At 45.6% G+C, this 26,465-nt stretch overlaps 4 protein-coding genes across 4 annotated transcripts; 2 read left to right on the top strand and 2 right to left on the bottom strand.

The window, feature by feature from the left end:
• Window positions 1–8,688: 8,688 nt before the first annotated feature.
• On the bottom strand, window positions 8,689–9,012 carry LAJ45_08630 (uncharacterized protein; the record flags this gene model as incomplete). Its single annotated transcript, XM_046118179.1, has 1 exon — window positions 8,689–9,012. The coding sequence occupies one exon, from the start codon at window positions 9,010–9,012 to the stop codon at window positions 8,689–8,691; it is 324 nt and encodes a 107-aa protein (XP_045968777.1).
• A 6,820-nt stretch (window positions 9,013–15,832) lies between these two features.
• On the bottom strand, window positions 15,833–16,684 carry LAJ45_08629 (uncharacterized protein; the record flags this gene model as incomplete). Its single annotated transcript, XM_046118178.1, has 1 exon — window positions 15,833–16,684. One exon carries the CDS (start codon window positions 16,682–16,684, stop codon window positions 15,833–15,835), a length of 852 nt encoding a protein of 283 aa, XP_045968776.1.
• A 7,327-nt stretch (window positions 16,685–24,011) lies between these two features.
• Window positions 24,012–24,344, top strand: LAJ45_08628 (uncharacterized protein; the record flags this gene model as incomplete). Its single annotated transcript, XM_046118177.1, has 1 exon — window positions 24,012–24,344. One exon carries the CDS (start codon window positions 24,012–24,014, stop codon window positions 24,342–24,344), a length of 333 nt encoding a protein of 110 aa, XP_045968775.1.
• Window positions 24,345–24,940: 596 nt separating this feature from the next.
• On the top strand, window positions 24,941–25,427 carry LAJ45_08627 (uncharacterized protein; the record flags this gene model as incomplete). Its single annotated transcript, XM_046118176.1, has 2 exons — window positions 24,941–24,956; window positions 25,102–25,427. 2 exons carry the CDS (start codon window positions 24,941–24,943, stop codon window positions 25,425–25,427), a joined length of 342 nt encoding a protein of 113 aa, XP_045968774.1.
• Window positions 25,428–26,465: the final 1,038 nt, after the last annotated feature.

Genomic DNA, 26,465 nt, shown 5'->3' with positions numbered 1-26,465 from the left:
CGACTTGGTAAGCTTTTGCAAATAACTCCTCCACAGTGGACATTCCTTCAGCGGATTCATTTGATAAAGAACCCGCGAACAAACTTAGCTTTGCATCCAAATTTTTTCTCTTCAGAACTACTTGGCTCTGATGCGTCAACCGTTCATCCCCCTCTTTAGGTAGGTCACCTGACCTTCTAGTCAATGCATCTGGTTTCGCTCTTTGTTTTCCTGGTCGAAATTGTATAACGAAATCGAAACGTGAAAGGAAATCCGACCAACGAGCTTGTCGGCGATTTAATAATTTTGTTGTCATGAAATATTCCAGGTTCCGGTGATCGCTGAAAACTTCAATGGGGAATTGTGCTCCTTCCAGATGATGTCGCCATTCCTCAAAACATCGCACAATTGCTAGGAGTTCTTTATCATAAATTTCATAGTTACATTCCGCAGGGGAATGTTTCTTGGAGAAGAAAGCGACCGGGTGTAAAACTCCTTCATCATCACGTTGCGATAGGATTCCTGCGGAAACATAGTCGGATGCATCGGTTTCCACCACAATCTTTCGGTCCGGATCGAAATGAACTAATATAGGTGCCGTTGTGAACATCTTTTTTAGGGTCTGAAATGCTTCCTCCCTTTCATCTGTCCATTCGAATTTAACATTTTTCTTCGTTAGAGCTGTAAGCGGGGCAACAATTTTTGAATATCCTAAAATAAACCGTCGATAAAAATTTGCAAATCCCAAAAATACTTGAACATCATGGAGATTCGTTGGTGTAGACCATTCTAAAACATCAATAACTTTCTTCGGATCCATTCTATTGCCATTCGGGGTAAGGATTAAGCCAAGGTATTTTGTTTCTTGAACCATAAATTCGCATTTCTCGGGTTTGAGATGAACGTGATTTTCATCAAGTACCTTTAAAATCTTTTGAATATGATCCTTGTGCTCTGTGAGGGATTCAGAATAGATGAGAATATCATCTAAATAGGCTGTCACAAATTGATCGAGATAGGGGCGTAGAATATCATTGATCCAATGTTGGAATGTAGCCGGAGCATTCGCTAATCCAAAGGGCATTACCGTATATTCAAAATGCCCATATCGAGTCCGGAATGCCGTTTTCCATTCATCGCCCTCCGCTATTCTAATCTGATTATATCCCCAGCGTAAATCCAACTTGGTATAATATTTTGCTCTCGACAATTTGGCCAGGGTTTCCTTCAATAATGGCAATGGATAACGGTTTTTAATCGTAATCGCATTAAGGCCCCGATAGTCGACACATAAACGAAGGGTTCCATCGGCTTTCTTGACAAATAGTATGGGTGCTCCCGCTGGGGATTCGCTATGGCGGATGATTCCCTTAGGTAAATTTTCCTGAAGGTAGTCCCAGAGTGCCTTTAACTCAGTTTGAGATAGAGCATATATTGGTCCCCATGGTGGTTTTTTGCCTTCTTCCAATATTATCTTCATATCATGGAACGGTCGATGTGGTGGAAGGATTGAAGCATCGTATGCTTCAAACATGTGGATATAGCGATGGAACTCTTTTGGTATCAGTTGTTCAATATCGATGGTAGGTTTTTCGGTCGCCGAAACGGTGATGGTATGAGTTTCCGGTAGAGGAATCGATATGCCATGAACCGTAATGACAGTTCCACTAAGCGAACAATGTTGACAGCAACTTCGAGAGTCAAAAATAAGCAAATTTTCCTTAGGTCGAATCGTAACATCATGGCGTCGCATCCAAGGTATCCCCATCACAATTGGATAATGTCACAACTTTGTTACAAAACATGACGTAGTCTCTCGATGGCCATGAATATCTAGCGAAACATCGACAATGTGGGTAATTTTTCCTGACTTGATAGGTCTGCCGTCTATAACGTCTACGTAGCGGGGTATCTTAAGTGGTGTCATGGTGAGATTATTGTGGCGTGCAAAAGATTCATCGATGAAAGCATATCCTGATGCTCCGGTATCAATAAGGGCGTAGGTGGGTACGAAAGTATTTTTATTCTGTGAGATCGAACAAGTTACTACAAATTGGTTCCCATCCATTTCCTCCTCTGATACCGAAAAACCAGAAATATGCATTTCAGAAAAATCCTTAAATGGTCCCTGGGCTAAACCACTTAGTGCAGGGACAAATCTTTTGCCGACTCGTTATCACTTCCATCATTTTCCTCTACCCTCAATGCTGCTCCTCTCATCACCGGTCTTCTCGGTTGATTTCCAGTTGCCCTTGCTTGGGGGCAATCTCTAACCATGTGTCCAACTCCTCCGCAATAGAAGCATCGGCCCTCAGCTAAGCGGGCATTTCTCTCAGTAGGGGTGGGGCTACGACGTCCACCAGACAAATCCATCGGTACATCACCTCCCGGGCGGAACGAGGGATGATTCTCAGGAGTAGGTACATTGACAGCTGGGGCGGTAGCACGGGGAGCAGGAGCAGGGTTCGCTGGTGGGGGCCAAGAGGTCGGAGCAGCAGTAGCGTTCCAAGGCTTTTTACTTCCTCGCTTAGCTTCTGCCGCTCGTCGTCGATTATCTAACCGTTGCAAGGGTGTCGCACAGGCATCTACTGTCGCAGGAGTCTCATGGTGTATCATCGATTCGTCGAGTTCCGCATTGATACCTTCCATCAAAGCCTCAATCCGAGAAACTTCATCCATCCCTGACTCAGCAGCATATCGTTGAAATTCGGCGAAATAATCGGCAAAGGTTCGATTTTGTTGGCGGATGTTCCTAAGATTCCTCCTAGCCGTACGCATTCGATCAGGGTCCCCGAATGCAGTATCTAGAATTTCATAGAACCGCAACATGTAAGGCAAAGCAATGCCTTCTTCTCCGACGTATTGCAAAAACTGATTAGCGGCAACACCCTCCAATCGACTAAATGCATAGGATAACTTGGACTGTAGTGTGAGAAAGCGGTCGGCATTTCCCAATAGCTTAATCCTCATCTGTTGTTTGAATAGGTGTAATCTCTCTCGATCGCGGTCTCCCCTAAACACCTCAGGATCTGGGAGCTTCTCCGACCATTGAGTGGTAGTCTGTAACGGCAATAGTACCGGTCGGTTAGAATGATTGATTGGATCGTGAAGAGAATGTATTGTGCAGTTGAATTAGGATTTGTAATGGGGTTTCTGTTATGTTCTTTTGGTTTCCGTTACGCGAGGTATGAGTTATCAGCGGACTGGAGGCTGGATATATAAGGGGGTGTTGTCTCGTGCCTTTTCATGTTTTCCTTCCTTTCCTCTTCTCTTCACGCAACTTCTTGTATTTATTCCACGAATACTACTTTGTTCTACGTCTCGTCATAGGGCTCAACTAGTTAGTCATACTAGGCAGAGTCACTCCATAGCCCATAGTTTCGGATACCTATTGCTACGTCTTCGCCTCGGTTGTATTCCTTGGCACCATAGTCCCTACGTCCATAGACCCCCGTTACACCAAGTTGCGTCCTCTATTGCCAACCAATACAACACCATAGCCTACCATGGCGGCACATCTCCCTATTGATTATCAACAGCTGAGCGATGCCCTTCAGACCTTCTTTCAAGAACATCCAGAGGTGGATGGCAATGTTGGAATAGAAGCCTATGCACTTCTTCAACGGGCACAACATGGCCTTGCTCAGTATGCAACGGACTTACAGGAGGTGGAAAGGGAGGCTGGAAATGCGAGGGAAATGTTTGAGCGAGATCTAGCCGCTGCCAGGGGCCACCGAGTTGCGGTTGAAGTGGTTGCCCCTGATGAAGAACCAATCGGAGATGATAATGCCCCACCGGTACCTCCAGTCCCACCTGTCCCAGTAGTTATCCAACGGTCGGAAAAACTCCCAGACCCTGAAGTGTTCAGGGGAGATCGCGATCGAGAAAGACTACACTTATTCAAGCAACAAATGAGGATCAAGCTATTGGGAAATGCCGACCGCTTCCCCACACTACAGTCCAAGTTATCTTATGCATTCAGTCGACTGGAGGGCGTTGCCGCCAATCAGTTCTTACAATATGTCGGAGAAGAAGGCATCGCTTTGCCTTCTATGTTACGGTTTTATGAAATCTTGGATACGGCTTTCGGGGACCCAGATCGAATACGTACGGCTAGGAGGAACCTTAGGAACATCCGTCAACGAAACCGAACCTTTGCTGATTACTTCGCCGAATTCCAACGGTATGCTGCCGAGTCAGGGATGGATGAAGTCTCTAGGATTGAGGGTTTAATGGAAGGCATTAATGCGGAACTCGATGAATCAATGATACACCATGAAACTCCTGTGACGGTAGATGCATGTGCAATGCTCTTGCAACGGTTGGACAATCGCCGTCGAGCGGCAGAAGCTAAGCGAGGAAGTAAAAAGCCTTGGAATACTACTACTGCCCCAACCCCTCGTCCCCCACCAGCGAATCCTGCCCCTGCTCCTCGTGCTGCCGCCCCAACTGTCAATGTACCTACACCGGAGAACCATCCCTCGTTTCGCCCGGGAGGTGATGTACCGATGGATTTGTCCGGAGGACGTCGTCGCCCCACCCCACCAAAAGAAATGCCCGCTTAGCTGAGGGCCGATGTTTCTATTGCAGAGGAGTTGGCCATATGGTTAGAGATTGCCCCCAAGCAAGGGCAACTGGAAATCAACCAAGAAGACCGGTGATGAGAGGAGCGGCGTTGAGAGTAGAGGAAAATGATGGAAGTGATAATGAGTCGGCAAAAGATTTGTCCCTGCACTAAGTGGCTTAGCCCAGGGACCATTTAAGGATTTTTCTGAAATGCATATTTCTGGTTTTTCGGTATCAGAGGAGGAAATGGATGGGAATCAATTTGTAGTAACTTGTTCAATTTCACAGAATAAAAATACTTTCGTACCCACCTACGCCCTTATTGATACCGGAGCCTCAGGATATGCTTTCATCGATGAATCTTTTGCACGCCACAACAATCTCGCCATGACCCCACTCAAAATACCACGACATGTAGACGTTATAGACGGCAGACCTATCAAGTCAGGGAAGATTACTCATATTGTTGATGTCTCGTTAGACATTCATGGCCATCGAGAGACTGCGTCATGTTTTGTGACAAAGTTGGGACACTATCCGATTGTGATGGGGATACCTTGGATGCGACGCTATGATGTTACAATTCAACCAAAAGAAAATTTGCTTATCTTCGACTCTCAAAACTGCTGTCAACATTGCTCGCTTAGTGGAACTGCAATTACGGTTCATGGTATATCAATTCCCCTACCTGAAACTCATACCGTTACCGTCTCAGCGACCGAAAAACCTACTATCGATATCAAACAACTAATACCGAAGGAGTTCCACCGCTATATCCACATGTTTGAAGAATATGATGCTTCAGCGCTTCCGCCACATCGACCGTTCCATGATATGAAGATAGTATTAGAAGAAGGCAAACAACCACCATGGGGACCAATATATGCTTTATCCCAAACAGAGTTGAAGGCACTTTGGGACTACCTTCAAGAGAACCTACCTAAGGGGATTATCCGTCATAGTGAATCACCAGCGGGGGCACCTATCCTATTTGTCAAAAAAGCTAATAAAACTCTTCGTTTATGTGTCGACTATCGGGGCCTCAATGCAATCACGATTAAAAACCGATACCCATTACCGTTATTGAAGGAAACCTTGACCAAATTGTCGAAAGCAAAATATTATACTAAATTGGATTTACGTTGGGGATACAATCAAATCAGGATAGCGCAGGGGGACGAATGGAAAACGGCATTCCGGACTCGATATGGACACTTTGAATATACGGTAATGCCTTTTGGATTAGCGAATGCTCCGGCTACATTTCACCACTGGATCAATGACCTCCTGCGCCCTTATCTCGATCAATTTGTGACGGCCTATTTAGATGATATTCTCATCTATTCTGAATCCCTCGCAGAGCACAAGGATCATATTCAAAAGATTTTAAAGGTACTTGATGAAAATCACGTTCATCTCAAACCCGAGAAATGCGAATTTATGGTTCAAGAAACGAAATACCTTGGCTTAATCCTTACCCCGAATGGCAATAGAATGGATCCGAAGAAACTTATTGATGTTTTAGAATGGTCTACACCAACGAATCTCCATGATGTTCAAGTAGTTTTGGGATTTGCAAATTTTTATCGACGGTTTATTTTAGGATATTCAAAGATTGTCGCCCCGCTTACAGCTCTAACGAAGAAAAATGTTAAATTCGAATGGACGGATGAAAGGGAGAAAGCATTTCAAGCCCTGAAGAAGATGTTCACAACGGCACCTAAACTAGTCCATTTCGATCCGAATCGAAAGATTGTAGTGGAAACCGATGCATCCGACTATGTTTCGGCAGGGATTCTATCACAACGTGATGATGAGGGAGTTTTACATCCGGTAGCTTTCTTTTCCAAGAAACATTCCCCTGCGGAATGTAACTATGAAATCTACGATAAAGAACTTCTAGCAATCGTACGGTGTTTCGAGGAATGGCGACATCATCTAGAAGGAGCACAATTCCCTATTGAAGTCCTCAGCGATCACCGAAATCTGGAATATTTCATGACGACAAAATTATTAAATCGTCGACAAGCTAGTTGGTCTGAATTTCTTTCACGTTTCGATTTCGTTATACAATTTCGACCGGGAAAACAAGGAGCAAAACCGGATGCATTAACTAGAAGGTCAGGTGACCTACCTAAAGAGGGGGATGAACGGTTGATGCATCAGAGCCAAGTGGTTCTGAAGATGAAAAATTTGGATGCAAAGCTAAGTTTGTTCGCGGGTTCTTTATCAAATGAATCCGCTGAAGGAATGCCCACTGTGGAGGAGTCATTTTCAAAAGCTTACCAAGTTGATAGTTTCCCAAACGAAATCCTCGCTATGCTTCGGAGTGACGTTCATCACTCTAATAAAATTTCACTCGCCGAATGTACGGAAGACAATAATGGTCGGCTACTTTATCGAGGCGCACTCTCTGTACCAAATGACAATGACCTCCGGCTGAGGCTCCTACAAGAACATCATGATAAAGTATCGGCAGGTCATCCGGGTAGAGCGAAGACTTTGGAACTCCTAAGCCGGGAATATTATTGGCCACAAATGCGGAAGTATGTCGATCAGTATGTTAGGAATTGCAATGTGTGTGTCCGTAGCAAGGCACCACGCAATTCACCTTATAGAGTACTTCGCCCAATGCCAATACCCGATGGACCATGGACGGATGTTTCGATGGACTTTGTCACTGACCTCCCTGAGAGTGAGGGATATAATGCGATCCTAGTTGTTGTTGATAGATTAACCAAAATGCGACATCTGATACCAACAACTAAAGAAGTGGACTCGAAGAAGGTAGCGATGTTGTATATCGATAATGTGTGGAAGCTACATGGACTACCTGATACTGTTGTGTCCGATAGAGGAACGCAATTCGTTGCGGAATTTTGGAAATCACTTTGCAAACTCCTGGAAATATCCCCACGATTCTCCACCGCCTTCCATCCTCAGACTGATGGACAAACTGAAAGGATCAATGCCGTAATGGAACAGTATCTTCGAAGTTATGTCTCTTATCAACAAGATGATTGGACCCGATTATTGGCAATGGCTGAGTTTGCAGCAAACAATCATGTGTCGGAAACAACCAAGATTTCTCCTTTTTATGCCAATTCGGGAAGAAATCCACGGATGACTTTTAGCCCCTTGGAACATGGCAAAACGACAGCGGAAGATCAGGCCAATAGCATCGCAAAGGAAATGAAGGACGTAGTGGAATTTCTAAAGAGCGAAATGTTTCGGTCACAACGGATACAAGAGGAATCGGCGAATCTCAATCGTTCTCCTGCTCCTCGCTATTGTACAGGAGATAAAGTTTTCTTATCGACACGCAATGTTCTAACAAAGCGACCCTCCAAGAAGTTCGATTGGAAACGGATTGGTCCTTACAGTATCAAACGAATCGTCAATCCCTATGCTTACGAGCTCGAACTTCCCCGTTCTATGAAGATCCATCCAGTATTCCATGTTTCATTATTGTCACCTGAAGCAGGCAATCCATTACCAGGACAACAACTATCACCACCACCCCCAGTTGAGATCGAAGGGGAGGAAGAATGGGAAGTCGAAGACATTTTGGATTCTAGGAAATGCAAGGGAAGGTTTGAGTACCTGGTACGGTATGTAGGATATGACGATGCCTCGTGGCAGCCGTTATCGGACCTTAAGCATTCGCCTGACATCGTTCGACAATTTCATGAACGTTATCCACGAAAACCTAAGCCTACCAGGAGGTAGGCCTTGGAGGGGGGCGTAATCTGTAACGGCAATAGTACCGGTAGGTTAGAATGATTGATTGAATCGTGAAGAGAAGGTATTGTGCAGTTGAATTAGGATTTGTAATTGGGTTTCTGTTATGTTCTTTTGGTTTCCGTTACGCGAGGTATGAGTCATCAGCGGACTGGAGGCTGGATATATAAGGGGGTGTTGTCTCGTGCCTTTTCATGTTTTCCTTCCTTTCCTCTTCTCTTCACGCAACTTCTTGTATTTATTCCACGAATACTACTTTGTTCTACGTCTCGTCATAGGGCTCAACTAGTTAGTCATACTAGGCAGAGTCACTCCATAGCCCATAGTTTCGGATACCTATTGCTACGTCTTCGCCTCGGTTGTATTCCTTGGCACCATAGTCCCTACGTCCATAGACCCCCGTTACACAGTCACAACAGGTGGTATTGGAGGTGCAGGTGGGGCATCATCACCACCAATCGGTTCTTCATCAGGGGCAACTACCTCAATAGCAACCCGTTGAGTTCGAGCAGTAGCAAGGTCTCGTTCAAACATCTCCCTTGCATTTCCAGCCTCCCTCTCTACTTCCTGTAGATCCGTTGCATACTGAGCAAGCCCATGTTGGGCACGTTGGAGAAGTGCATAAGCTTCTATACCGACATTGTTGTCTACCTCCGGAGGTTCTTGGAAAAAGATTTGGAGGGCTTCGCTTAGCTGTTGATAATCAATAGGGGCGTGTCCCGACATCGTAGGCTATTGTGTTGTATTGGTTGGCGATAGAGGACGGAACCTTAGTGTAACGGGGGACTATGGGCGTAGGGACTATAGTGCCAAGGAATACAACCGAGGCAAAGACGTAGCAATAGGTATTCTTGGCTATGGACTATGGGATGGTTCTACCTGGTATGACAAACCAGTCGAACCCTATGATGAGACGTAGAACAAACGTAGTATTCGTGGAGTAAATACAAATAAATAAATAAATAGTTTTATATTGCTTTGAAGTACAGGACTTATCGCACGCCGAGACCTCCGCCTTCAAACATAAGAAAGAACAAAGGGAAAGACAAGAGAGAAAAGAAAGAAAAGAAAGGGAAATGCAACGCGAAGAGTCATAAGAAGGTACAGAAAAGGAAAGAAAAGAAAGAAACCGGTCGTCATTCCTCCGAGTCCTCCTCGTCCATTTCGTACCAGTCGAGTAGGTTGGTTTTTGCTGCGAATTGTAGAACCAGGTCTACGTTGAGGTTGGTAAATAGCCAGTTTTCCCAAGTGGGCGGTCCTGGGATCTTGTCCATGAGTGGCCTTCGTAATTGTGTCCATCGTGGGCAGTCGATCATGGTGTGCTTGGAGGATTGTTCCGAGCCACATTGACAGGGTTCGGGTTCCGTGAATGCTGCATATCTGTCTATCCTGGTGACTTGACATCGTATGCGGTGTATGAGTTTTGCTTTGGATCGGGGAAGTTTTGCTCGCTTGGGTTGGATTTTTAGGGTTCCTGGTTCGTGGTAGTCGGTGCATGGGATGGAGTTCCATTCTTCCAGCATACGTTTGGTAAGGGTGTCGTTTTGGATCCATCGTTCTCTACGGTTGCCTGGTTCCTGGAAGGGTAGCATGAGTGATGCAATCCGGTGTAGGCCTGTGCCTTTGGTGTCTTTTATTTTGGTGGGGAGGAGCTGTATGAGTTCTTCGTTGAGTGGGTGGTCCGCAGGGTAGCAAAGAATGCGCGTCCCATATTTCCGTGATTTGTGGTTGAGGAGGTGTTCAAGTGGGGGAAGTGCTGCCTCTTTTAGCAGTCTTTCGGTTTTTGTCCAACGGGGTAGGCCTGTTATTATCCTAGCGGCTTCGTTATAGAGAGGGGATAGTGATCGGAGGATGTGGTCGGCTCCCGTCCACCATGCCTCCGACCCCCATAGGATGGTGGGGAGGAAGCCTTGGACGACGAGGTGGTGAATGGATTTTACTGTTGATCCGGGGAGGTAGGCGATATTTCTGATTCTGCTTAGGGCTCTAAGGCCCTTGGTGATGGTTTCTTCAATGTGGGGTCGGAAGGAGAGGTTTGAGTCCAGCCAGACACCAACATATTTGAGTCTATCTTTGGGCTGGATTTCTTCTTTTGCGATTATTACCGAGTTTTTGGGAGTTGGGGTGCTCGATGTTGTAGGTTTGAAGAAGACCAGGTCGGATTTCTGTGGTTCGTATTTGATGTTGAGAGATGCCGCCTTCTTGACTCTTTCAGCCATCCTTTCGTTAAGTCTTTTGGTGATGAAGAGGGGGGACTTCGCGAGTTGTACAAGTGCGTCGTCGTCGATGTAGGTGGTGTTGATTTCTTTGGGGGAGTTGGTGGGGTCTGTTATTACTCCGGCGTATATCATAAATAACACTGGGGATAGGGGGGACCCTTGGGGCAATCCTGAGGTGTATGGTTGTGGTGGTTCCAGTTCGTGGTTGAATTGGAATTGGAGTGTTCGGTTGGTATTGAATTCCTTGCACCAGTTGGTTAGGTATATTGGGAATCTTTGTTGGGTCATGATTTCTGCAAGTAAGAGGTGGTCGACACAGTTGAAGGCTCCTTGTATGTCGTTTGTGAGGAGAGCTGGTCTGTCTGGGGTGGTTCCTGTAGTTCGTTTGATCAGGAGGTTTTGTTGGATTGGTGTGAGGGTTCGTAGTAGAGCATCAATGGCTGAGATTGTTGGTCTTCCTCCGAATTGGTCTTTACTGAGGGTTTCCAGGATAGTTCCGGCAGTGCAAAGTCTTGTCGCCACTATCTTTTCCAGTACCTTGCTGAAGCATTGTAACAGGGAGATGGGTCGGTAGGCTTTGGCCGATGAGTATTCGGGTTTTCCTGGTTTCGGGATTGGTATGCATTTTGCCACTTTCCATCGATCCGGTTGGACACCATGTCGGAGCATGGCTGAGAACATGTCTTGGAAGAGTCGGGTGTTTGCCTTGATTGTTGCTTGTATAAAAGGGTATGGGATGTTATCAGGGCCAGTGGCCGAGTGTGTTGGGCATGATCTGATTGCGGATTTGATTTCTTCTGGGGTTACTTCCTGAAAATTGTCACTAAGGTCAAAAGAGGGGGGTCTTATTAGGAGTGGGGGGTTGTTGGGGGACGTCCAATTTGTGGGGAAGAGTTGGGCTCTTAGAGCTTGGCACTTCCCCGCAAACGTTTCTTCACCTTGTATAGTTGGGATTGTAATGTCCCTCCTTTTCCCCGTGTTGACTAGTTTCCAGATGGCACTTCCCTTGGCCTCCGTGAGTTCTTTTTCCCTTTGTTCCGCCTTGGCTTTGCGGATCGCTGTGGTCCACTTTCTACTCGTTTTCCTGAAAGATTCCCTGTCTTCATCCCTTTGGGTGTTTCTGGCTTTCCTTTCTAGTGTGTTGAGGGTTGATTTGAGTTCTTTCAGCTCTGGGGTCCACCACTTCTTGGATTTGAGATGTCCTTGGCTCCATGGGGTGACTTGATCTATTAGGCTATCGATGTGTTCGAGAATGAAGTCGACCGATTGTTTTGTGTGATTCTGGCTTTCCCATGCTTCGGGGGGGAAGTGGAGGCCTGAGATGTTTTCTTCTAATTTTTCCCAGTTTGTTCGGTGCCATAGTCTTCTGGGGATGTGGGGCGGTTTCTCTATTCGTAGTTGCAGGATAGTTTTCCCATGATCGGAACCTGCTCCATATCGGTCGATGTTCCAGCGGATATCATTGTCCAGTATTGGTCCTTTGACTAATGTCAGGTCAATAATAGTCGGTCTATTGTTGTTTCTGGGGAAGTGTGTGAATTCGCCTGGTTCGTTGAGTAGGGATAGCTTCTGTCGATCAATCCATCTTTTCAGCTTCTTGGATCCGGATTTATCTGTTCTGATTGTGTTGGTATAGTCATGGGATCTATGTCCATACCAGAGTTGGTGGTGGCTGTTGAAGTCTCCCATGACCAGGCAATTTTGGATGGTGGTTATCTGACGAGATATTTCTGCGAACGGTCCGCTTCGCCCTGGTGAGTATATGTTGAGGATTTGTGTTTTTTGTTTTTGGATTTCCACCGTGACAGAGACGATGAAGTTATTGTGTGTGTAGTGGTGTTTTGGTTTTAGGTTGGCGTGCTTTCTGATATATGTAGCGGCTTTGGTGCCCTTGTTGCTGGCTGTAAATAGGTAGAAAAGGGGGGATTCCGGTGGGTGGCCGTCTTTGTTGTTCCATGGTTCTTGTAACAAAAGAAAAAGTATGTTATGGTCCTGTTCTGCTTCCTCCACTACTGACTTTGTTGTAAGCTCGTTTTTCGCGCAGTTCAGTTGCTGTGCGATGGCCGTGGTTCTTTTGGTGTAACTCATTGGGTGTTATCCATGGCTGCATCTTCTTGAGGGGCGTCCTGGGCCGGGATGACAATGGGTATTGGTAGGGGGCTTGGGTTTGTATCTGGTCCGAGTTTGTTTGTGATGCGGACTTTGGTACGTTCTGGGCAGTTGAGGTCTGTTGCTTTATGGGGGGCCTTGCAATGAAAGCATCGGATGGGTGTGTGGATGCATCTGGTGCCTCCTGAGCATTCAGAGCATGGGTGTTCTTTTGTTTGGTGGTCTTTTGCACAGTGTCCGCATCTCCCGGTTTGGTGGGAGCATCTTTCCTGTCGGTGGCCGTATTCCAAGCATTTAGAGCATTGGGTTTCTGGGCTTGCTGGGAGGTAGTTGTCGATCTTGCATTGTCGGTCGAACAGTGTGAGGTATCTTAGTCCGAGCTTATCCTTTGTGTACTGTCCTGGGAGAGCGATGATCATTGATGAGTGTGTTTTCCCTATTCTGGCCTCGGGTCTGCTAAGCCATCTGGGGATTTGTGCCATTTCGAATGTGGTTCCGTAGTTGCTTCTGATTTCTGAGGCCATGACTTGTCCTGCTTCATAGCCGTCTCCAATTGTTGTGGGGATTCCGTGTATGATGAATTTGGACCATTTGGAGTTGACCCTGATGTCAACAAAGGGAACTTTGAGTTCTTTCAGGGCTGCTTCGATTTCTTGTTTGTATTCGAAGACTTTTGAGGCGGGTGTGGCGAACTTGGTTTCCAGCACAATATTGTTTTTTGAGGTCTTCCTGGCGGCAATAAGCTGGCAGTCCGGGTTTTCAATCTTAGAGTTGATTTTTGTCCTGATATCGGAAGGGGTGACCGTTGATTCCTTATTTATTTCTATGACAATCTCTCGGTTGATTTTGGTGATTTCTGGTTTGAATAGGGGATCCGCTCTGGGTTTGGGTTTCCTCTTGTTCGTGACGGTGGTGAATTCGGGGATGGCGTTTCCTGCTGCAATGGATGCATAAGATTTTGGTGCTGGTGGGGTTGGTGCCTCTTTCCCTTTTCTTTTTGCTTGTTGGGCATGGTTCAGGTTGTTGACAGGTGCGGTGGTAGGGGCGGTGGTGGAGGCAGTGACGGCGGCGATAGCTGCAGTTATTCCTTCATTGACTACTTTATCACTGGGTCTGGAGAGGTGGGTGAGTTGTTGTTGTAGGCGGTGAAGTTTCTCGGATGTTCTATCTTGGTTTTTTGTCATTTCGAACATTTGTTTGGCCAGGGTATCAATGGTGTGTCTGAGGGATTCATTTTGGACGGATAGAACTTCGATGGTGGCTTTCAAGTTCTTGTTGGTCTGTTCGGTTGTCTGGTTGAGGGGTTCAAGCGCTACGGTGAGGGCATTTCTAATTACCCATGAGATATAATTGAGGTCCATCCTGGCATGGGTTTCTTGGGGGACGATGCTAGGGTGGATATAGTCGTATTTTGGTGCGTAGGGTTCATTATATTGGGTGTGTTCAGCGAAGATAGAGAAGGGTTCGCCACTGAGTTGGGTTTGTTCATTCGTGGTGGATTGTGTTTGTTGGGTGGATTGAGTGTCGGGGAAGCGTGGGGGGGCTGGAGTTCCAGGTGGGGGGGCTCCTGCGAACCAAGAACTCAGGGAGGCTTGTTGGGACATCACTGATGTTCCGGATCGAGTTGGGTTAGGAAAAACTTCTGATAAAGTTCTCTTCCTGCCCGCGGAGTTTAGAGGGTTGGGTGGGTTTGGTGAGGCCAGTTTTGTTATTTTTGTTTTCGCTGCGGTCGCGAGGCTTAAGCGAGGGTTGAGGGGTATGGAGTTCACAACTCAGGAACTAGAGCGTGAATAACTTCGCGTACGAACAGATGTGCAATAAAATACCAATAGATTACGCGGTCTATTGACATACAGGATCGTGTTCGAGTAAAAGTTTTATCGAGAGTGCAGGCCAAAAGTTATTGTTGTTCGAAAGTTTTGGTGTTGCGGGGGTAAATACAAAGGTTCCGTGAAGAGAAAAGGAAAGGAAAGGAAACATGAAAAGACACGAGGCAACGCCCCCTTATATATCCAACCCCTAGTCCATTGATGACTAATACTCCACGTAACGGAAACCGAAAGAACATAACAGAAACCCCATTACCAATCATAGTTCAACTGCGCAATACTTCCTCTTCACGATCCAATCCATCACCCTAGCCAGAATATAATATTGCCGTTACACTATCTTCATATCATGGAACGGTCGATGTGGCGGAAGCACTGAAGCATCATACTCTTCAAACATATGGATATAACGGTGGAACTCCCTCGGTATTAGTTGTTCAATATCAATGGTAGATTTTTCAGTCGCTGCAACAATAGTTGTATGTTTTTCCAGTAGGGGAATCGATATGCCATGAACCGTAACTGCAGTTCCACTAAGCGAACAATGTTGACAGCAGTTTCGAGAGTCAAAAATAAGCAAATTTTCTTTGGGTCGAATCGTAACATCATGGCGTCGCATCCAAGGTATCCCTATCACAATCGGATAGTGTCCCAACTTTGTCACAAAACATGACGCAGTCTCTCGATGGCCATGAATATCTAGCGAAACATCGACAATGTGGGTAATTTTTCCTGACTTGATAGGTCTGCCGTCTATAACGTCTACGTAGCGGGGTATCTTAAGTGGTGTCATGGTGAGATTATTGTGGCGTGCAAAAGATTCATCGATGAAAGCATATCCTGATGCTCCGGTATCAATAAGGGCGTAGGTGGGTACGAAAGTACTTTTATTCTGTGAGATCGAACAAGTTACTACAAATTGGTTCCCATCCATTTCCTCCTCTGATACTGAAAAACCAGAAACACACATTCTAGGAAAATCCTTAAATAGTCCCTGGGCTAAGCCACTTAGTGCAGGGACAAATCTTTTGCCGACTCGTTATCACTCCTATCGTTTTCCTCCATTCTCAATGCCGCTCCCTTCATCACCAGTCTCCTTGGTTGATTTCCAGTTGCCCTCGCTTGGGGACAATCTCTAACCATGTGTCCGACACCTCAGCAATAGAAGCATCGACCCTCAGCTAAGCGGGCGTTTCTTTCGGTAGGGGTGGGGCGACGACGACTCCCAGACAAATCCATCGGTGCATAACCTCCCAGGCGGAACGAGGGATGGTTCTCAGTGGTAGGTGCATTGGTAACTGGGGCGGTAGTACAAGGAGCAGGGGCAGGATTCGCTGGTGGGGGACGAGGGGCTGGAGAAGCAGTAGCATTCCAAGGCTTTTTACTTCCTCACTTAGCTTCTGCCGCTCGACGGCGATTATAGAACCGTTGCAGGAGCATTGCACATGCGTCTACCGTCGCAGGAGTTTCATGATGTATCATTGATTCGTCGAGTTCCACATTAATACCTTCCATTAGAGCCTCAATCCGAGAGACTTCATCCATCCCCGACTCGGCAGCATACCTTTGAAATTCGGCGAAATAATCAGCAAAAGTTCGATTTCGTTGGTGGATGTTCCTAAGATTCCTTCTAGCTATGCGCATTCGATCAGAGTCCCCAAAAGCAGTATCCAAGATTTCATAGAACCGTAGCATGGAAGGCAAAGCGATGCCTTCTTCTCCGACATATTGTAAAAACTGATTAGCGGCGACACCCTCCAGTCGACTGAATGCATAAGATAGTTTAGATTGTAGTGTGGGGAAGCGGTCGGCATTTCCCAATAGCTTGATCCTCATCTGTTGCTTAAATAAGTGTAATCTTTCTCGATCGCGATCTCCTCTAAACACCTTAGGATCTGGAAGCTTCTCTGACCGCTGAGTAGTAGCCGTGATGGGTGTTACTGGAGGCATAGGTGGGGCATCATCACCACCAATTGGTTCTTCATGAGGGGCAACTACTTCAACAGCGACCCGTTGAGTTCGAGCAGGGGCAAGATCTCGCTCGAACATTTCACTTGCATTTCCAGCCTCCCTCTCCACCTCCTGTAAGTCCGTTGCATACCGAGCAAGACCGTGTTGGGCCCGTTGAAGGAGTGCATAAGCTTCTATTCCGACATTATTATCGACCTGTGGGTGTTCTTGAAAGAAGGTTTGAAGGGCGTCGCTTAGTTGCTGATAATCAACAGGGACGTGTTCCGACATTGTAGACTATAGTATTGTATTGGTTGGCGATAAAGGACGCAACCAAGTGTAACGGGGGTCTATGGGCGTAGGGACTATGGTGCCAAGGAATACAACCGAGGCAAGGACGTAGCAGTAAGTGGTTTTGGCTATGGACTATGGGACGGCTCTACTCGGTATGACAAACCGGTTGAACCCTATGACGAGATTTGGAACAAACGTAGTATTCGTGGAGTAAATACAGGTGGTTGCGTGAAGAGAAAAAGAAAAGAAGGAAAACATGAAAAGGCACGAGACAACACCCCCTTTTATATCCAACTCCTAGTCCATTGATGACTAATGCCTCGCGTAATAGAAACCAAAAGAACATAACAGAAACCCCATTACAAATCCTATTCTAACTGCGCAATACCTCCTCTTCATAATCCAATCTGTCGTCTTAGCCTAGCCATACTATTGCCATTACAAGAACACTGATGGATAACATCCCAGGACCACCCACCTGGGAAAACTGGCTCTTCACGAACCTCAACGTAAACCTTATACTACAATTTGCAGCCAAAACAAACCTACTTGACTGGTACGAGATGGATGAGGAGGACCCGGAGGATTAACTCGGCTTTTCTATTTTTCCGTTCTCGTTTCTTTTCCATATCCGACCTTCGTATTCCATTGTTCGTTTTCCTTTTCGCCTTTGTCGTTGTTGTCTTTTCTTTTTCCTTTTGTCTCTTTTGGCGGAGCTCGTTGGCGTCCGATAAGTCTTGTACTTCGAAGCAATATAAATTATCTTTCTATCTATCTTGTATTTACTCCACGAATACTGCTTTTGTCTTACGTCTCGCCATAGGGTTCAACTGGTTTGTCATACCAGGTATAGCCGCCCCATAGTCCATAGTCTTGAATATCTATTGCTACGTCTTCACCTCGGTTGTATTCCTTGGCACTACAGTCCCTACGCCCATAGACCCCCGTTACAATTTGCTAGCGAGGACAAGGCTTGTACTAGTAACGGAGCCATTTCAACTGTCTGGTGTACGAGTACACACAGTGCCTGGTTACAAGCTGAGAGTTATTGTTAGAAGCCAGTTGCACAGTGACATGCAAGTACCGGCAGTTGTGGTTAGCTAACAGCTGTCAGAGTAACCACATTCTGAGTGCTAGGAAGAGGATCTATTCATGGGAGCAATGACTGACGAGTCTATACCTCGCCAATGATTAGAAGGCCAGCCAGAGTGAAGCTCTGAGTGCTCGGCAATCCTCTACATCCTCCGAGCATGATAAGTCCGCCAGTAGTGGCAGGGACTATGCATGGGAAAGTCTACAATAAGCGAAGAGCTCTACAGCAATTACTAAGCTTACGCCTGAACAGCATCTTATTCATCCAAGTCCCGGTTGTGCGACAACCAAAACTGCAGTTGTTATAAAGGCTTTGACTAAGGGTGGTTGCCTTCGGAATTGGAAGCACCCGCTAATGTTTAGAGAGAAGCGGAGTGGCAGTGGTATTGCTTTCCTTCCGCTAGAAGGCATCACCAGAACTTGATAAGAAAGTAGGAGTAGTGGAACGGAATCCTTTGGAGTATAAGTACTCAGGATCTTTCCCAGCAACTACCTGATTCCTCAGTCTTCATCAGGGTTATGAAGAATTTTCTACTCGGTAACAAAGCCTTTAAAGATTATTGAGTCTAAATGATAAACCTTTGAATAATATAAACCTGATTTCTATCTTGCACGGCCAAATCTTTCTATCGAATTCTAGGGATACGTGGAAAGACTGTCCTCGTTACAGGGCTAATGCCAGGACTTAGGCAGATTCGCTATGGTGGGTCACATTCTGGGAGGCAGTGGGGCTTCAAGAGGTGAGGTGTCATATTTGGGATGCCTACTAGGCGTTAAAAAGGGAGGGGTCATATTTTGGACTTCTAATAGGCGTTAAAAGATGACCTATCACATTTTCAATACTTACTAGGTGCCAAAAGACGATGTGTCATATTTCGTGGTAGCGGGACGAGGCATTAGTTGTAGTAGATGAAGTTTTGGGCGCGGAAGACGAATTTGAACATCTGGGTGTGCAGATTTGTACTGGCGAAACCCGTTTTTTGCTGATATAAAAATACCCGTCAGAAATCCCCACTGCTTGCAACAGCTAAAGACCTGAGTCCACCGCAAATCTTGTCGTTATGCCTCATTTTCTAAATTGAATATAAATTGTTGCTTGCCCACTTGTATAAAATCTATACGTGACTAGATCCAGTCAAGTTCACAGCCTTATTTCAATAAATCAAATTGTATATCAATAGATCGATAGTATTATTGAGAAACTACCTATCGTTTCTAGCCGAAGTCATCTCGGGTACCAAATGAACGGTGCCAAAAATGCTTTTTATATTTACTACCCATATATCTTCAAGTGAGTTAGAGCAATTGGATACCTTTAACAGCTCATTGTCCACTTTGTATTTCCATCAGCAAGCTTAACAATTTCTGTAAAGTATCTCTTGAATCTCCAGAGAATCAAAATCCGTTTTGATGTCTCAGGAGCACTTTAGAAGACCCAGGAGACTGTTGGGAAACTCATGTGTTATAGGAACTACGGAACACTGTTCTACACGTTTAGAACAATGAGGAATACGAGTGATGAGTTGTGATGCGGGAACGGTCGGGTAACGGAAAGACAAGTATAGAAAGCTATCGGGTAGTGTGGGTGCACGCAGTGTTAACACACTAGTATTGTACTATTGTGACGGCACGCTTACTATTGAGTGTCTTACTCAAAATAGAATAGGAAGCGGGGCTTACGGCTGCAGGCTATTCTACTTAGGGAAGTAGCTCTAGGATAATAGTATGATACAACTCGATGACTGGCAATTGCAAGGTTCATGGTTACGTGTCGGAATTAAATTGGAGGTCGGAGCTATTCAGGGGCGCTTTTCTATCTGGGTTATCTTCGGGAGTCTTATTTTATTTTATTATCGTTGTATCAGTTAGTATTAGAAAGCGGGCCTTGGCATAGGTTTCAACATGTATAAATAGGGCAGGATTCTGCGACGACTTGAGGGGATCATTAACCATCAAATCAAGGGAATCCGGTTTACAATATTACAAGTTTAAAAGCTACAGAACTATCGCTTAGCATTGGCAGTTCCCCAAACATCATGAATATGTGCAATCTTGCTGATGTCCATTGAAGTTTAGCTTCGATCGTTGTATCGCAGGCAAAAGTCTGAGCCACGTACGTCCCGGGTCCCTGAGCGTAAAGATCGCAAGCAGACTTGTTGGACATAAGCCCTGCAAAGCCTCCATGCCAGCCGGCTTTTGACGAAACTATACCCAGTCATTCTGAGCATCCCGCGCATCTGTAACCCAACGTTCCAATCGTAAAAAGTGTGTGAATTATCTTCTCGTCGCCCTCGGCGTGCAAAAGGACTGGTGCATTGAGTTTCTTGAATGTGTTTACCCATCACTTATCGAGGTCTTCGGGGGTCTCTTCGGACCCAATATGGAGCTCCATCCTGAAATACCGCTAGATGTAATTCGCTAGTCTTATCTTAGTAACAGGGATATTTATACCCTGTACGTTTGTCAACTTGACCGGGCGTTTGACCCACTTCTTGCCCAATATCCTGTCGCTTGTCAAATAGACTGGTGACAAAATACCATGCGCTTGAAACACCTGGTAATCATGAGGATCTCTAAAGTCCGGTCTTGTGGCATGTATTCTCCTTTTGAGATGTGGCTGTAAGACGTCGAGATTACCAATGAGCTCAGATGTCGAAAACCTGTTTTGGACAATTTGCAGAAGATTTACTAGTAGCTCACAAATGGAAAAAGTATGATCACAGTTAAACATCCGATGTACTTCCATAGCAGGATCGACGCGATTGCTCCAACGATATGGTATTGTAATCTGATACCTGTGGGCTGGTTTACAAGACGCCGTCGAATAGTTCAGAATATTGCCGTATTGACTAATTTGCTCTGCGAAATGGCACATGAGGTATATTTTGAGGAAGTTGAAGTGGGATTCTGCTTGCAAGATTTTGTCAGTTTCTGCTTGGGGATTTAACCCTTGGTTTGCGACTACCCTTCGTCTTTAGCCTAAAAAGTCGTATAGGCCTGCTAACTCAATGTGGTATTCCCCGCGTAATTCTCTACATCATTCCGACAATAGTCTTTTGGTCTCTCTTGTTGGACGATATTTCCTGAAGATATCCTTTATCTTGTAGAAAACCTTTAAGTAACTATCCAACATATCTATCATCAGTTCGTTATGAAAACAATACTAGAGGACTAGTGCCGAATGGACCAATACCCAAACACATTGGAAGACTTTCTTGAATGACTCTGTCTGGGCAGATGATGGATTCCTGAGGACAGACGCCAAAGCTGGTAAGATTATCTTCTGAACATTACAAATCTCATTAGTACCTTGCTTTTGACTGACTGCTTGATGAAGCTTCATCGGTAGAGTAAATCCAGGGTAAGGTAGCATGCGCATCCATATGACATTGAGTTCATCCAAATGACAATATTCCTTCAGGAAGTCCTCCAGCCACTCCATAAGATGTTTCAGGATTCCTAAGTATACCACGTGCAGCATGTCTGGCTTATGGAGGTCGTAGGCTTGTACGAAAAGGAGATTCCAGAAAGGCTTGCATCAGCAAGATTGTACATATTCATGAGTCTCCCAACAGTCTCCTGGGTCTCCTGAGGTTCTCCTGAGACCTCAAAACGGATTTTAATTCTCTGGAGACACAGGAGACACTTTACAGAGTTTGTTGAGCTTGCTGAGGTGTACAGAGGGGTGATTCCAGAAAGTGTTGTACAAAGGCCATAAACCAAGAGAATCGAGCCACTTGGTCAGGGTCTTCAGCTCCCCCCTTTCATCTCGCGTCAGATTCTCCAGTACCTTCAGCGCTCTGTACTGATGATATATTTTCTTGTATTCGTCCTGATCACAAGGGTAGGTCTTGAACGGTTCGGCTTCGTATTTGCCCAGTCTATTGACGGGTATCTCGCATTTGGGTCACAAATTGAACTGGGTATTCAGAATATTGCAGCTCTCCATGTGATCCGAAAGCCACGCCGTTAGAATTGGCCAACAACATCTCTCGTACCCGTCTGAGCAGCCCATTAAGATGCCGAGCTTTTGGTCAAAGTGCAGCAGAGCATCAGCAAGTTTAACAATTTCTGTAAACTGTCACCTGTGTCTCCAGAAAATCAAAATACGTTTTGATGTTTCAGGAGAACCTCAAGAGAGCCGGGAGACTGTTGGAAGACTCATGAATATGTACAATCTTGCTGATGAGGCTCCAGTATAACTGACATGAATCTCCTCAGCGTCTCCGACGCCCAGGACTGGAGTCTCCCCTTCGACGTCGCGTCGCCAATTATTTTAATAGGTATTCGTAATAGTGCGAGAAGCAAATGCGCCTTGATCGATGGTTTGGATCGTACCTTTCCAAGTATATTGCCTATCGTCATATATATCGGTTAGGTCTTCTTGTCTCCAGGGAGGTTTGTCAGGTGTGTGACGTCGAAGGTGCAGATAATCGGGACAATCGTGGCCCCGGTAGGATGTCTTTCCTAAATTCTCCATCACCAGTTGGCTCTATGCATCTCGGAATAAAGTTGATATCTGTCCGCGTCCAAAATCTTCTCTGGCCGATAAATCATGCCTTACTTGTAGCAACATTGACCCAAGAGATACGTCATGGATTCGACCGGATTCCTGTAGTATAAGTCGATCGTTCCCCCAAAGCTGACCCCCAAGATCCCGTATTGAAAGTTGAGTAGGGAGCTGATCATTTTGTCGAGTTGTTTATGGAAGGTGTAAGAGGATGCAAAGGGACGTCTGTCCTTTATCATTTTGTGCAACCACTGATTGAAGTAGATCAACTTTCCCTCGATACAGAAATGAGACAATCTCCATTCCACCGCGTTCTTAAACGTCGCCCAAAGCCTTCAATTCTCTTTCATATATTCCCAATAGCCCTGTACCAGCCCTAGTCTTTGTCCACTATTGGGTAAGTATGTTGTTGTCCTTTAATTATTGTCAAATTGCCCTACTGTCGGCGGGCCAGTCATCGCTATGCCGTTATCGTCATAATCAGCATCAAAGTTGGATTCCACCCAGGAGTTAGCTTCTGAGTTGGTATGGTCGTCAGAGCTGTCAATTAACATAGTAAGCGTACCAGGTCCAGCATCTGGCAATGTAGTTTCGTCCTCCTGGTCTTTGTCCTCACGTGCTTCATCACCACTATGAACCCATTAAATATGTCTCGCAAGATTCCGACCATCATGGTAATACCATGGGCAGAAGGGGCATGCTATAAATACCATCTGGTCTTTTGATCGTCATCTGTCTATTTTAGTTTGTGGTTTGTTTCATTTTCGCATTCAATGGCATCGGAATTGAAGGTGTTAATACCATTTGAATTCTGATGGAGTAAAATGACGACCATCGCACAGACGGATGATTGTTTCCCTGGAGTTGTTAGCCACGCGACAAAATTTGCCAAGCAAATACAACCAGATGTCATTTATCACAATGTTGATTCTCCCAATATCGATTCTCACAACGTCGTTTGAGCTCACCATCGACAGTTGCAAACCTCTATTAAAGCACTCGTTTTGATTCATTCATTAACCTAATCTGCCAAGGATGAGCTTTTGTTTGTCGTCCTCTGCCTTGTGTATATGGTTAGGCGTTATAAGTTGCCAATTCCAACATACCATCACGATGGTAATTCGCATAATCTTTGTTCTATATAAGGATCTAAGTACCCCATTATTTCCCCAGAATCTATCTTCCTGAATGAATCTACCAACGGTCAACCGTCTTTTGACCACCTTCCTAACACAACTGACTACTATGTTGGCAACTCAGTCAGTTAAGAACAAGTCAGCATTAGCATAAGCAGGAAGGGCATCTACGAAGAAAAGAAAGAAAGCTGCCGATAACGAGGGCCCATAGGTTTGTAAATCAGCAGAGCAGTGTGCATAGCAGAGGTAAGATTTTTATCAAGTCCTATATCTCTTACCTTAGGACGCCCGTTAGGGGTATGCAAAACAGAGCAGATTTACTGGCACTGAGGTTAAGTCCTTGCCCGGCATTACACCAGGCCATCAGCAAGATTGTACATATTAATGAGTCTCCCAACAGTCTCCCGGGTATCCTGAGATTCTCCTGAGACATCAAAACGGCTTTTGATTCTCTGAAGACACAGGACACACTTTACAAAAATTGTTAAGCTTGCTGATGGGCCCAATGAAGGGACGTGTTCGAAGCTGTGCACGACTATTTTGTCGAGAATGCGATTGCCAACAGAACTATGGCAAGAGACAAGTAATGAGACGAGATCGTGAAACTCCTGCTCAATTATCCACCTTGGAAAAAATTCAGACGCCTACTTCAATAGCTGGAGGAAGATTGCACCTTACAAGAGTCTTTGGTCAAAGTCTGTGTGAGCAGTACACTACAGGTCTTGTCAAACGTAAGTCTGCTAAGGAAAGAGAGAAGTTCTCTGAAGTATTTAAAGAGAATGAGTGTGTGGCGAAATTAACTAAGGTGAAAGCAGCGAAGAAGGAGACCAAGGAGAAGGCGACCGACCCAAAAGGCAAGGGCAAGCAGCAAGAGATAACGCCAACTCACAGTTCGACAAAGAGGAGCAAGCAGACCTAGGAGCATCTGCGAGATGACGAGGACAGGGATTATCTTCACATTGACGAATTTGCCTCATCGGAAGACAAAGCGGAGAAGCCGAGGGACAAGGTAGACATCAGAGATGAGACGGATGATGAATAGACATCCGAGGAAGCTGACTGCCCTTCTCGGAGAAGACCCAGAAAATTGAAATGATATCATATCTTCCTCATTGACCTGTTGGTATTTTTCATTGTTTCCACTCTAGATATCGCTTTGAGCGGACCGGAAAGGAGAAGTTGAGACTATGTTAGACCCCATGAAAAATGCTTAATTGGACTCCAAGAACATTTGGTGGGCATTTTTACCTGACGTTTAGTTCACTTCCCGGTCCGTATCTATTGGAGGTCGTGAGGATAGTCAGGGGGGTACAATTAGACACTGCAATCCACGGTGGTACTTCTGACTTACCACAACCCACGATACACTATTGGTCGTGTATTTTGTCCTCGACGAGGAGTTTTTCAAGACCACCTCGCGTCAATACCATGTTTACTGACGTTACATGAACAGGTCATCTTCCTACAGTCGGACAAAAATATCAGAGTATGGCTCAATGCTTGTAGACTTGCACCATGACTGAGACAATTGGTAGTTTATAATGCGGGTGATAAATATGACAGGCAGACTTCACCACCACTGTCATTCACCTACTTTCACAGTGACTGGAAGGTGCTGATAGATAATCAGTTACGGATTGACTGAAGAGCGTCGAACATCAAAGCTGAGAAAACAGGAACTCGTTGGAGGAAACCGACGAAGAGGAAGAGAAGTGAGAGTGTGGAGGTGACTGACAATGCTGATGATGATGATGACGACAACGTCGACGACAACGATGACAAGGAAGGAGTGGTTAAAGGTGGAGGGTCGAGTTCCTGTAAAAAGCTCAGAGGAGAGAACGTCAGAGAGTGTAGCTCGAGCAAGGCAGGTCCGAAAGACTATACAGGGGACAGCTCGAGCAAGGGGGCCCGGAAAGATGACAATGATGGCAATTATGATAACGGCGACAATGACGAAGTGCACGAGGAGGAAGATGATAAGGAGGACGAGCAAGAAGAATAGGAGAAGGAGGAGGAGGACGCCCTAAGAACAAAGAAGACAAAAACACCAGAGCCTAAAATGCTGGCCAAGGTGCTGCCATCAAAGAAAACTGGCTCGAAGACTATGGCCAAAACACCTACTCAGACTACTTCTGCCCAGTGAAGAGGGGACCGGGAAAGGTCGAGAGCATAAGTTGGACTAAACCCCGTACTAGTAGTATAGTTTTTCCTAATCTGGTCAATACGATAGTCCCCATTTGTTCGATGAGCCTGCTGAGATCCCGCCTTATGAGAGTGAGCCAGAGGAAGAGCAAGGGGACATGATATCAGAGTACGAAAGCTGGGCCACTAGTTCACAAGCTGACAGTGCTCCAGAGTCTGAACGATGAGTAGCGATGAGCCTGCCGGGGAAGGTAGCTATATTGATGATGGCCCTAATGGGTGTATTCCTGCCGTTGTGCATGGGAATGAGTCAATCGATATGGAGGTAGGTAACCTTACCGATACATGCGTCAGTTCGTTTGAAGTGGCTAAACTCCAAACAATTCCCCGTCTTTCCCAGTTCCCCCACCCCCAAATTACCCCTGCTCCCACTAATATCAACCTCCCAGACCTCCCTGCGAAGCGCTCAACTTCAGTCTCTGATCCTGCGACTCGAAATTAACTTCGGTTCGAGTAGCGCTGGTTGATAGTAGGTTATGTGCTCCAGTCAGCTGCTCGTGAGTTTTCTGACCCTACTCGCAATCTTTAGCATTTGACGGTTGCGGTTCTCGTCTTTTTGTAGGCCAATTTTTATGCTGCTATTTTTTAGGCCCTTTGGAGGTTGTTGTTATATGTTTGGTCTATCTGTTTTGCGTGATTTGACAGTCGTCCTGGTAATCTTTTGGGATTAGCCTTATCTATTTTGGGTCTTTTGGGGCTGAGTTTTATCTCATTCAGATTGTTTGATGGGGGTCCTTGTGGTTTAGGGGTAGTGATATCTGTTAAGGTTTTTTGGCCCAGGACGTGAAGTGAGTTAGGTCTTTCGACGCCAGTTAAAATAATTATAAATTTATCTGAT

This window comes from Morchella importuna (genome assembly GCF_003444635.1).
Source record: "Morchella importuna strain M04M26 chromosome Unknown Morimp01GS030, whole genome shotgun sequence".
NCBI lineage: Eukaryota > Fungi > Ascomycota > Pezizomycetes > Pezizales > Morchellaceae > Morchella > Morchella importuna.
Note: the sequence above shows the minus strand (reverse complement) of the source record. Positions and strands in the feature narration are given on the sequence as shown.